Here is a 12,478-nt window from a genome sequence, read left to right as displayed (position 1 = left end):
ATTGAGTTGAGGTCATAGAGGGTCTCTCATTCTAGATTCCTCATTACCTAAGAGTACCAGCTTACCATACCATCACTGTCATAAGAACTTGAAACACCAGTAACATGTTTTTCTTTTCACTCTGTAACTGACTGAGAAAATTCAGCAAAGAGAGTTGGAGGAACATCTAGACACACACACCCCATATATATTTGTATACATACATTGTAAACATTGCTTAGGTTATACAAATTATCTGATGTCACTAAGGATCCATTTTATCTACATAACTGTAGCCATAGTCTTTATGTGTGGTAAAGGTGGAAGGCAGCCACCCTACCAGGGACTCGAACCCAGGTCTGCCCTCACCTCCAGGGAACACCCCTGCACATGGCACTTTCCACATGTCCCTCCACACACAACTGGCCTTTCCATCAGAGCCACACCTATGCCCCCTCATCAGGGCTCCTCACACTGGGCTACACCATCCCCTCACAGCAGGGGTGAGCGCATCAACCTAGCGCATGCTCCCAATGGCCTCACCACAATCCATTTTCTGACACCATGTGTAACAAAGGCTGGAGGAAGCCAGCAAACCCTGGACTCAAACCCAGGACCAACAGGAGGTAAACGTGAGCTCCGACCACAGTCTCTCTCACAGGGTTCCTTCATAAAATCAGGCTGGGAGTGTTTTGATCTTCACGACTCATCGTTTGCCAATACGTCATTAGATAACTGCGCCATTGTCCCGTTTGAGGTGAAAAGTCTTCTGGCAACCCCTTAAAGGACTGTGAACCCTACTAGAGTCCGTAATGTAGTTTAAAATCAGTACCAGATCGATACCTTGAGTACGGCTTGACTTGAAATACCATGCTTCAAGTCTCGTGGAAGCAAAGCATAGACTATTCTCTGTGCTGGCTCCTAGTTGGTGGAACAAACTTCCGCTTGCTGTCCAGACAACAGAGTCACTTGCTGTTTTCAAACGCAGACTGAAGACCCATCTATTTGTGGAATGTTTAAATGACCACTGACCCTATGTTGAAACTGAAACTAGTACTTATTGTACAATATTGTTTATTACACTGATGTAAATGTAGGTTTTTTCAGAAGCAACATGAACCTTTCCTGCAGCTTGTTAGAGAATAGTACGGCACATTGGTTAGACCTTTGTAGGGATGCAGAAAGCCTAGTTAATTGTTCATTTGTAAAGGATTATTAGACAAATTATCAAATGATTAGGATTGTTGGGTGAGAAAAGGCCAAGGTAGTCCTTTAGATTACCACATGGGGCATCACTAGCAAGAACCAGACACCTCTGATCTGGAGGTGTCATTTATGGATGTTACATATATGCTTGAAAACTATAGCAAATAAGAAATTACAGGAAACGCATTTGCCCACCAGGTCTTTTTAAAGGCATCAGTGTTAAGATTATCTAGGTGATAGTCAGATGGTTATTCTTTCAAGTTTTTTTTTTATCTCTCTTCAATCAACCGGTTTGTAAAATTTGCTTGTTTGATTATTTTGTACCATTTGAATTTAAAATTTGATGCTATTAAATATAACTTCTTAAAATGGATGCATCCATAATTACAAGGTTTTTCTAATATATTCTTCAATATATTCAGCATTAACAGAGAAACAGACATGAAACAGAACCAAGGCAACAATTTAGGGTACATTCTCATTAGATGTATTTTTCAAATCCCAGCAGTGATCATTGTGCAGTGTTTTAGACAGTAACAATACCTCCAGCATGTCTACATACAACAAAGACCAAATAAACATGTTTGAAACGGCATTTTACCTTCACAAATAAGAAAAGGTGGGAAAAAACAGTGGTCATCGTACATTAACTTTAATTAAAAAATGTAATTATTATGTAATTATTTTTAACATTGTCTTCCTGGTTCTGAGTATAAATACATTTTTAAATCAAATGTTTGTCCTGAGATAAAACAGTACATTTTTTATGCAAGTGTTTTGCTGTAACATATCTGCTTCCAATATTCTCACGTATTCATCCATCCTTTGAATGAAATAATGACCTGGTCTCTTAGTGTGGTAAACATCCAAATACATATAAAGTCAAAAAAATTACAAAAATTGTTACGACCTCGGCTTAGGAAAAAGAGAAAACTGTACAAAACAAAAACTACACCCCAATCATATCCAGCTCATTTAAATACAAATATATTTCAAATGTACTCAGCATACCATGAAATGACAACCAATCATTTTTTAATAAATTCCACAGATCTTGTGCATCTTGTTTCAGATGAAACTTTACATATGGACAAATGATTATAAACTTAGAAGAAACGTCTGGGCCATTTAAGAGCGAGTACTTTCTGACAGGCAGAAAAGTCACTCCCAGTAGTTTGAACTTTCAGAAAAAGAGAGATTCATTAAACCCAAAGACCCAAAAAACAAATGGGTACTGTGATTCAGAACAGTAATACATTGTACACCATGTCAGCTTGCTCTTACGGGTCTGCTTCCTATAATACTTTAGTACCTTTATGATGGACCAGCCTACACACTACGTCATCTGTGACTCAATACTGCAATATTGCCTTCACAATTCTGAGTGGCAAAATATAAACACAAACAAAAAATACTCAGTGTGCTGTGAGCATCCTGACCAAGTGCTCCTGATAGATCGTTTGAATATTGTTCTTCAAAACCTAACAAAAGTAAATAATTAAGGAGAAAATAATGCAGGCAAAAAGAACCACATCACACGTTCGTGAAAATCCATGTCATGGTTCACCTGTGTGCTTTCTCGTGTCAGGCCATGCCCTGCAATATGCAGCAATATAATCGCAATCCAGTATTTTTTCCATATTGTGCAATCCCACGATGCACCAACCGCATTTTGAGATTAAGAGCGGAAGCTCCAGCTCCGCTGGAAGGGCTGCAAAGGGTTCTTCAGGGTGGAGAACATCAGGTGGGGCCTGAACCGCTGAGGTCTCTCCGGAAGCGCCGCAGCCTTACTTGCAGGCGTAGGGAGCCGTCTCTGGTAGACGTCAGGGTAGGATCTCTGGAACTGGGCAGGAGGAGACTCGAGATTAAAAGGATGGAGGCAAAACAATGAGCGCAGCCAGGCCCCCCAGCACTGGAATTCATTTTAATGTCCCCGCCAGGTTAAAAACACAACGAAAGCTGAAAGAAGCTGTCTGCACCTGTTTCAGTTTCTTCTTCTTGTCCTTTATGGACATGGACTTGTCTTGAATGAGACTTTCCAGCAGCTCCACCATAGCTCCCTGGGAGCCTGTGACACTCTGCTCCTCAAACTGCTCCTTGCTGACCAGCGTACAGTACGCGTGGGGAGGGGAGTCCACCGGGAACTCCGTGTCTGCTCCTGCGTACTTTATCTAGTAATGGCAGGAGAATGTGAGCAAGTGGATGAACAGGACAAGCTCTGCTGAGATCACTCCACTTAAACACAGGTATAATCTCTCTCCTGCAGTAATTATTCTCACAGGACCCATGTAAAAGGGTATATGCTGTAGTTTAGAAATAAGCTGCAGGTATTGGTAGGATTTTTATATGCTTCGTCAAGTGTGTGTGAGAAACCAACCTGAGCCCTTCGCAGATGGGTCAGGTGCTCCTCCACAGACCTGTGCAGATTTACGGGAACCTTCAGGACACTCTCGTGGTTGTCCATCATGAAGGTCACCAGCTTGGTGGCCAGCAGCTCATCCAAGTCCACTTCATCCGCCGAACACAAAATACAACGGGAGAAAGTTTGGACCATCTGTCGATCAGGAGGGGGTACAAAAAACACAGACCAATCAGTGCACAGACAGGGAGAAATAATAATAAATGTTCAAATAAGCACATAATTCAATTCTTAAAAGGTAGAATGTGATGTGGTGAAGTACTAGGCTGCGTGTTCCTATAGCTTCGTTGAGTGGAGGGAGGGTGTAGTTGTGGCAGGCTTTAGCCATCAGACGTAGCAGGAGCTGAAGCCTGCGCCGGTTGGGTGGAGGCAGCAGAAGGCAGCAGACCTGCAGGGCTTCCACCACAACCTGCTGCTTCGGGAGGAGTCCTGACGGAGTCGAGGGACACAAGGACAACGCGTTTGCAAACTGTGTTCAGTGCTCTAGTTCAGCAAACACTCGCTGTTAGCTGGTACCTTTCTAAAGAGTTCATTTACATATGTGGTTTGATCATCTAAAATCTGAATGAAAAGTTGTTGTGTTGGGTTTGTCAGTTGTCAAAACTACTGTCCAACATCACTTCATGTCTTGCCAAGTCTGTCTTCAACCAGCCCAAACTACTAACCTATTACTAAACTTTGCTCATTGTACATCTACATTTTGAAGCGGTCCACTAACCTGCACCATATCGTACCCCACCAAATCTATCGTAACTTGACTGTTTTTTGGTTTTCTTACCCAGGATGTTCACAAACATCTCATACAGGTGGAATGTTAGCAACGGCTCCTTTAATCTCTGAAAATGTTCTGCTACCGTTCTAAAAACATCTCGCTCAAATCCGGGATACGTGGGCTGCATGCTGCCATTGACACTGGGCCCTGAAACGACACAAACTTCCTTATCAAAGGATCGTTGTGTGCATTAGTATTTGCTAACACCACTCGGCAGTTTCCTACTCACAGTTTGCCAAGCATTTCATTGCAGACAATACCCAATGAGGTAAGTCATCTATGAGAGAGAGAAAAAGATTCCATCAACCCAAATCAGGAATGTCTGTATGAATAACACTGATGTTCAAATTTGTTATGATGAGGTTGAGCCTCACCTGCCTTGTTCTTCAGCACGACAATTCCCTGCTTGTTGACACTGAAGACATTATAAACAATGTGTTTTGGGCTCAAGAGTTTAGCATCAACAACCCCATCTAAAGACTGGAGGCCCAAAATATTCTGTAGACTAATCAATAACAGTGTTACTCATTAGGTGACAGACAAAGGCAGAAAAAAAGTACATGTACTGCTATTTCCTGAATCAGAACTTACTGAGTTAAGGTCATTGATTTCCATATATGATCCACATGCTTTGGTGTGAGGTCTCTTTTACGAATCAGTTTGCATTCTGGAACTTCTCCTATGGCAATACTATGCCTTTTGTTCCATGACTCTGAATTCTAACAATAATACAACAAATGTCTTGTAGGGAAAGTACATTTTGAAAACAATTTTTTAACGCATTTTATGCATTTGAACCCAGATCCCTTACCAGAACTAGAGGCTTCATGTGTATCCTGTTTGACACCTGTATCCCATCACCGTCATCCCAGGGTGGAATCCGGGGAACGCAACTTCTATGCATCAAAGGCGCATTCCGAGGAAGCAGTTTGAGAGGTGACTGTGGAGGAAATCTGAAATGACAGAAAACATACTCAACACACATGTGCTACACAGCAGAAACTTAAAGTACAATACTTTATACCATTTGGCTTGCAATAATTCAGTCACTTAAAAAAATAAAAGACACCCATCTACAACAAATTGTTTTATGCTTCTCTTTAGCACAACGCACCTGTATAAACGGCCATTGTCATCAAAGTCCTCTTTACCGAAACGTCCTTTAACATCTTCGATAATGTGGTTCTTAAGGAACTTTCTCAGTAGCTGCAGAGACTGATGACGCGTCACCTCAGGCCCAAAGTTCTGGTTACGCTTAAGCAGGGCATGGAGATAATCGACAGCTTCTGATCCTGTGAAACTGTTATCATAACTCCGAAAGTGTGCCCAGTGTCTTTTAAGTGGCATTCCTCCGCGAAAAAGCTTGATTGTCTCATTCCACTGTAAAAATAAATAATTGTTTTTGCTGGCTAGTATTTCCTAAAGGCACTCAATTGTGGTCAATTCTACAAGTAGTAAAATCCTGGAGACTTTAAATCCGAGGAAGGACTGTAAAGCAAATATTTCTTGACTGCCTGGTTAAGGCCGGGAAAGGACAAAACGTTTTATTCAAAAGTCTTCACTGAATATTTAGAAATTGATCATGTCACCGAGTGCTGGGTCTTGGATTTAGCTCCCTCCGTTTTAATACAGCCAGGCCAAACCGAGACAGTCTGCATCGGCTCTGCAGTTTATGAGGCTAGACCTGATTTACCTGCATGCTTCTACAGCAATACACACAAACTCCCACCTGTTCAGTTAAATCCCAGTCAGACAGCAGCCTTATATGAAGCCAACAGATGCGTTATCCGTCACTATCTAACGTTAGTTCGCCATTTTTATTTTTGCCAAGTTATTGAAGTTACGCAAACTAGCATCTTTCTAGCTAGTTTATATTAATTACTTTTAGATAAAACAGCCAGCTAGATACATACTGCTATTAAAGTAAATAAATAAATAAATACATACAGCAGCAGTCCGGATTAAACAAACAGGAGATGTTGAGCACCGACATCCTCGTACACAGATCGAGAGATCTTACCAGCTGTGTCGCCCTGTACGGACCGGGTCCGAGCAGTCTCCCGTCCATTCTTCTTATGCCCTTACTGCCTCAAACAAACGCCTTTCATCATAATAAAAGTTGATATTTGCTTCCTCGAGTCTCAACACGAAATACCGGAGAAAAACGTCTAAACCGTCCAAACTGGTTCTCTTAACCTACAGCTACTTTCGCTCACGCAACCATGTGACTCGTTTTTGAAAGTCGGGGACAGACTTTCCAGCAATGTGATTGGACGCAATCAAACCACATGACACTACGCCAAATAAGGTCTTCAGTACTTCCGGAACAAGAGTCTGTAAGCTTTGACAAACACAGCTTGGTATCGACACAGGTATTGACAAATAATTTATTTTGTTTACTAAAAAGATACAATTTTTCTATTTCACTAGATAAATAGCACTATAGGAATACATTATACAAAGGACTAGAAAAGGCATCAATCATTGGCACATTTGGTTCTTTGAAGAACTTAAATGCCTCAGTCAGAAGTTACTTTTTTTTTTTTTTTTAAAAACAAACCACATTAAGAACATTAAACGGACAAAATAAAACATCAAAAGATTGTTACAAACCCAGCTGTCACTTTTGCTGCTCATAAGTCAAGACTCAAGCGTAAACAGGTAATAATCAGTCATGCTCTTCCTTGGGGAAGGGGCTGCAGGCTTAGCCAGCCGAACATTTAACTCGCCTTTCCTGCCCCCTCAGAGACTAATAACGTTTAAAACTTCAAAAATACCTCTGCTCTCACAAGCCATGTTTCTGCTAAACCAAAAGTTCATATTGTTAAGCTGGGATTTACATGAAGATTTATACACACAAATGAGGGGACGTTAAAACAAATATTGTATACCCCATAACATTTCAGAACTCAAGTGAAGACCATACAAACCAGGATCAGCTCCAGTGAAGAACCACGGACGTGCTAGCTTGGCGATATTCAGTGATAAAGGTGGTATTCCACAAAGTTTTAACATAAAACACAATATGGGTAGAACCAAAATTGTCTGAAATGATTAAAGAAAACCTGTTAAAAAGCTGCAAGAGTTTCCCTTTGAGGTGACCAGAGATGATTACTGAGCCTTCTTGTACACGCCATTCCGAAAGCTCATGCCACAGCTGATGACCTTAGGCAATCTCTTGCCCTTGGTGTAGGCATGGTAGTAGAAGTTCAGGAAGAGGACCAGGAATATCAGTCCATACAGGCCGATGACATACAGGAACACAGGGAACTGGTAAGGGCATTCCTTCATGAAGAAGAACTGCCCAATGTGAACAGTCACCATCACGAACTGAACCTAAAGAAATGCAAGGTCTTAAGTTAAGTCAATACAGCACATCAACATACGCCATAGAAGTGGATCAGGGTTCATGGCACATACCAGCTGGATGGTGGTCATATGCTTCTTCCACCACAGGTACTTCTGATAGGCTGGTCCCATAGCAGAAAGGGCATAGTAGGTGTACATGACGACATGGACACAGCAGTTCAGCAGGGCATGGAAGGTGCCTAGGCCACCTGTCGGGGCAGAGTGTTCAGTTAGAGATTCATTTCACAGGTTCATCAGTCACTGCGAGACTTGCTGTAGTCGGTTCTCAAGACAACCCCATGCACAAGAATCCACGTCCTGATCGCCACGTCACCTGGAGCAAACTTCACTCCAAACCACCATGTGAAAGGCATGATTGAGTGATGGTAGACATGGAGGAAGGTCACTTGGCTGTTCTTCTTTCTCAGGACAAAGAAAACCTATTCTTAAAAAAAACCAAAACAAAAGAACCCTCTCAAGTTCACAATAATGAACATATAGCATAAATTTAATTGCAACATGGTCAGAGAGCAAGACTTACAGTATCCAACATCTCCACAAACTTTGAGAAATAGTACAGCCAGCATGTCCAGGCCATCTACAAAGGGTAAATAGAACAGGCATCACACAGAATTATAAACTGACTATAATCTGATGGTGTCACACGAGAACCAATGTTTCCTCTTACCCGGAGAGCCTGGGGAGAGCTGGAGTAGTCCACGAGATCACACCTGTACGAGTACCCATTGGCCCAGCCAGACATGAGAAACTGGAGGAAGTTACAAAATAAAAAGTAGCATTCACTTGCGTCAGCTCAATGGCACATGCAGACACCCATCCACACCTTTCTTCTTAAAGTCGACTTGTTTTTGAGATTCCTTATGAACAATTGACCCCACCCAATGTATTCGTTTAATAACGAAAAAACACCACACCGCTTTACAGATGTTCTTGACTAGTGATTCTTGCCTCTCTAGTCAGTCAGTCAAGACCACCTAGCTCAAACCTGTTGGGACTCATACTAGGGCTTGGGGCAGGTACAAAAGAAGCCGTTAGTCCAAGCACTATAAAACTAAGATGGCTTGAAGATAGCTATCAGTGTTCAATTCGGCAAAAGGCAGGATTTGCATTACGCCATCAGGGATTCAATGAAAATACATTTTAAAATGTACTGGCAAAGCCACACAGAGAACAGAACAGACTGGCTACCAACCTCATAAATCATGTAGATGCTGAACACGACAATACTAAAGTTGTAGATGATCATAGGCCGCTTGAGGTCAAAGGGTTTGCGGTTTTCCATCAAGCGAGGTCCCAGCATTGTGACAAAGTAGACGTAGATCAGAATGACAAGCGTCTGAGGAAACGGGGAGGACATGAGGGGCCAGTCCTCAACCCTGGGGTCTGCACAGACCAACAAGGGTGTTATTTTTGGCTTTTACAGACTTCTTACATCAAATAGAGCACAAGCAAGTAATTTGGCTTCACTACATTTTCTCTATCCCACTAGACAAAATCATTGCTGCCTCACCACTAGTATCAAGTGTTCATTCAGGAAATTCAATTTTTAAACACTTCTTGGCGCAGCATTTTTTTTTGAATGGGCGTATCTCAGAGGCACCAAGGGTTAACCAACATCAGCCTCACCCCTTTCTTTCCCCACAGCGATGAGGTAGAGCTGCAAGTGTTGCCGGTTTTTATTTTATGCTTTCTTACATCTGCGTGACCAAAACATGGTTCCATTTTCATTCACGTAGAACACCACAGATCAGGGCCAACCAAACCCAAGGAACAAAGACTTACCCGCTTCTTTAAGCCATTCATCATACAGTAATACAGCACTTGAGGTCAGCCTGTTGAAAGCCATTTCTGAGATTCTTTATGGCCTGAGAAGAGAAGCCCTTAAATTAAAACCAGTTATTCCAGCTCATATCTGTTCAGTAGACATGACCAGGGATTCTTGAGATTACAGAGATCTGACAGTTTCACATTCTTTGAAACTAGAAGACCTACACTGTCAGCATGTGAGAGTCCATTTAGATTAAAGAAACACAAACATAGTTTTGTACAAAAACCCCACTCACAACTTACCCCCCAAAAAGGTAAAACATTGCTACCAAACGAAAAATACACCCAAGTAGGTGAACTGAGCCATGGCTGGTTTACACAGGAGGCTTATCTAGTCACTCCATCATACCCGACACTCCCCTGGACATAATAAGGGCGCGCTATGACCGCTCCCAGACCAGTCAGGCTGAGCAAGACTTCATTCGTCAACGATGAAATACGTGCCCGAATTGGCAGTTACTATCGCAACCGTGTCAGGACACCAAACCAATAGTGCAAACCAGTTGCCGCTTGTGACCCTACAACTTGGCGGCATATTGGACTAAAGCCAAGGAGCCCTTTAACTAATAGATTAGACGACGAGCGGCGACACGAAACCTGTTCAGCCAAACTTTCAAGACACAACAAACCTTGCCGCCTTCTCTAGCCCTGCGTCCGAGGAAGATCTCGCGTATCTTCGCGCTGCAGATAACAGGTGGTACTCAACATAGGTGAGTACTTAGCTCTACTTATCACTCACCTGTGCCGCGGCTCCGCCCACATACGTGACTGGGCGTGACTATAGACGCTTTCGGAATGTTAACCGAAACTCCCTTCTGCGCTCTCATTGGTGGAGCGTGTCGTGGGCAGACACGCGGCGGCACAGATCTTAACCCGAGCGTTGCACTCCAGCGATAATATACTCTGAATTTTAAGATAAAATGACATGCCTTAGGCTTATCAATATGTATTGATTTGTGAGAATATCTTACAATAAAAATTATTTCTAAAAACGTTGGCCTCATGTAAATGTGTTAAATAAATTATTTAGTGAAAGGTTATATGTCTGAAGCGGTAGAGTGACACTGGAATCTAGAGTTTATAAATGAGTTGGTCTGAAGAGCATCTTATTAAAACAACAACAACAACAGGGGACGTTAGTTTTGCGTTTGGATGGGAGTAGTAATAGGAATACAAAAAGGAGATACCTGAATGAGGAGAAACTGAAGTTTCAATTAGGCGTTACTTTCCATAATGATCCCTACAATACAATAGCAATTTACACCTGAATGTAAGCTAATACAAGCATTGCATGTGACTGTTTTGGGTCATGCATCAGGCTTTCCCATAGGAATACTTTAAAGCATCGATAAGTAAAAAGAAAATAACTACTTGGCCCTTAAGTAATTTATGTAAGTGTATATTAGTTCATTTTCATGTTTCATGAGTACAGGTACAGAAGCATGTGTAGCCAGAAAATGTTCCAGTGCTGCCGGCAGATGAACAGATGCTGCCATATCCATCCAGACACCCCATCTACTCCAGCGGATGCAGAAACATCTTACCCATCCCAGGCTCACTGGAGACTCCCACAGCAAGACTGAAGTGACTACTTGGACCAAACATAATGTAATAAAACATGGACTGTTCCCTCTTGGTTCTCCCAAGGTCTCTTCCTAATTCCGCCCTGGGAATTTTTCCTTTCTGGCTCGTTCATTAAAGAGCTGGACCAATACATTTGTAAAGCTGCTTTGTAACATCTAGTGTTGTAAAAAATATATATGTATAAAAAAAGAGCCAAATATATGAATTTGACTTGACTTGACTTATAGTGGCAGATAAAGAATTGATTTATTTGAAAGTCAGAATATTAGTTTTGACATAAGATGATTGACATTCTTTATATCTGTAACTGTATTCGTACTTGTTCTGCAGAGACCCGTTTCTGCATACCTGTTATGACAAACATTTCTGCTGACACTTTCTCCCTTACTTGTCTGATTACGACACACGTGAATCTGTTCAACAGCTTATAGCTCTGATAACATTCCAAACATTTGATCAGTAAAGATCTTATGGATGATTCATTTCTTTATATATTAACGTTTGAATATATCATATTAGCAAAGATAAAACTTTGGAGATATACATGCATGAATTAATGAGCAATAGCCATATAGTATGCAGCATGCACCACATATTACGCTTAGTCCCCATCTAAATTACTAAAGGAAATTCTGGAATGATTATTCAAATAACACAAGACTAAACTCAAAAAGCATAATATAACCCGGCCAAAAAAAAAAAGTAAAGTTATCTACCAAAGAACCTTCACACACAGGTTGAAACTGTGGGTGTTGGTGTTGCAGCGACATAAACTGGTCCATCTCGCTCTGAAAGAACAGACATGCAGTCCTTGTCAGCCATGAATTCAGATGCAGAGTGACAAAGGCAGAGGACTCTGAACTGAGTGGTGCGAAGGGTCTCCGTGTGCTCTGCTCCTTTACCTCTTTGGAGTTTCTGAAGCTATCATTGAAACTACAGTAGTGACTACAGTCACCTGTCCCTTTAAATGTTAACTGTCCCTCTGGATAGAAGTGCAAAATGATTCAACTTAAATATAAATTATTTGAAATATATTACATTTCGAATAATTATTCTATGTGCTTTGTATATGGATACCACTGACTCCTTTGGGACTGGTTTAAACCAGTTTAATCAGAAAAAGCTCAGGTCCCACCATAGGAAAATCCAGATGATTCTCCATTGATAATGTAAACAAGTCAAAGACTATGACTAATTGATAGAGAAAAATGCAATCCTTTGTATGTTTAAATGTTTGCTGCTGTACAGAGTGGCAAAGAGTGACAGTAATGAAGAAGAGAGGAGGACGACTTTGTGTCGGTGATACATTAGAAAAGTACGCA

At 41.5% G+C, this 12,478-nt stretch overlaps 2 protein-coding genes across 4 annotated transcripts; both read right to left on the bottom strand.

Moving 5' to 3' along the window:
• Nucleotides 1-1,635: 1,635 nt before the first annotated feature.
• On the bottom strand, nt 1,636-6,602 carry LOC113584134 (DEP domain-containing protein 1B). Of its 3 annotated transcripts, none has more exons than XM_081702901.1 (11): nt 6,324-6,602; nt 5,491-5,756; nt 5,188-5,329; nt 4,968-5,095; nt 4,751-4,881; nt 4,606-4,653; nt 4,383-4,523; nt 3,867-4,033; nt 3,563-3,739; nt 3,165-3,356; nt 1,636-3,028 (listed from the first exon to the last, which is right to left on the bottom strand). In XM_081702901.1, exons 2-11 carry the CDS (start codon nt 5,721-5,723, stop codon nt 2,864-2,866), a joined length of 1,524 nt encoding a protein of 507 aa, XP_081559027.1. In that variant the 5' UTR covers nt 5,724-5,756; nt 6,324-6,602; the 3' UTR covers nt 1,636-2,863. The 3 variants fall into 3 exon arrangements, with proteins under 3 accessions (XP_081559027.1, XP_026876673.2, XP_081559028.1); XM_027020872.3 differs by having other exon boundaries at nt 6,397-6,602; XM_081702902.1 differs by having other exon boundaries at nt 4,751-4,791; nt 6,397-6,602.
• A 153-nt stretch (nt 6,603-6,755) lies between these two features.
• LOC113584099 (very long chain fatty acid elongase 7) lies at nt 6,756-10,335 on the bottom strand. The gene is made up of 8 exons (XM_027020827.3): nt 10,202-10,335; nt 9,528-9,610; nt 8,938-9,128; nt 8,413-8,493; nt 8,266-8,322; nt 8,059-8,164; nt 7,797-7,933; nt 6,756-7,712 (listed from the first exon to the last, which is right to left on the bottom strand). The coding sequence occupies exons 2-8, from the start codon at nt 9,589-9,591 to the stop codon at nt 7,488-7,490; spliced, it is 861 nt and encodes a 286-aa protein (XP_026876628.1). The 5' UTR covers nt 9,592-9,610; nt 10,202-10,335; the 3' UTR covers nt 6,756-7,487.
• Nucleotides 10,336-12,478: the final 2,143 nt, after the last annotated feature.

Source organism: Electrophorus electricus, chromosome 19 (assembly GCF_041902795.1).
Source record: "Electrophorus electricus isolate QZ-2024a chromosome 19, ASM4190279v1, whole genome shotgun sequence".
NCBI classification, from domain to species: domain Eukaryota; kingdom Metazoa; phylum Chordata; class Actinopteri; order Gymnotiformes; family Gymnotidae; genus Electrophorus; species Electrophorus electricus.
Note: the sequence above shows the minus strand (reverse complement) of the source record. Positions and strands in the feature narration are given on the sequence as shown.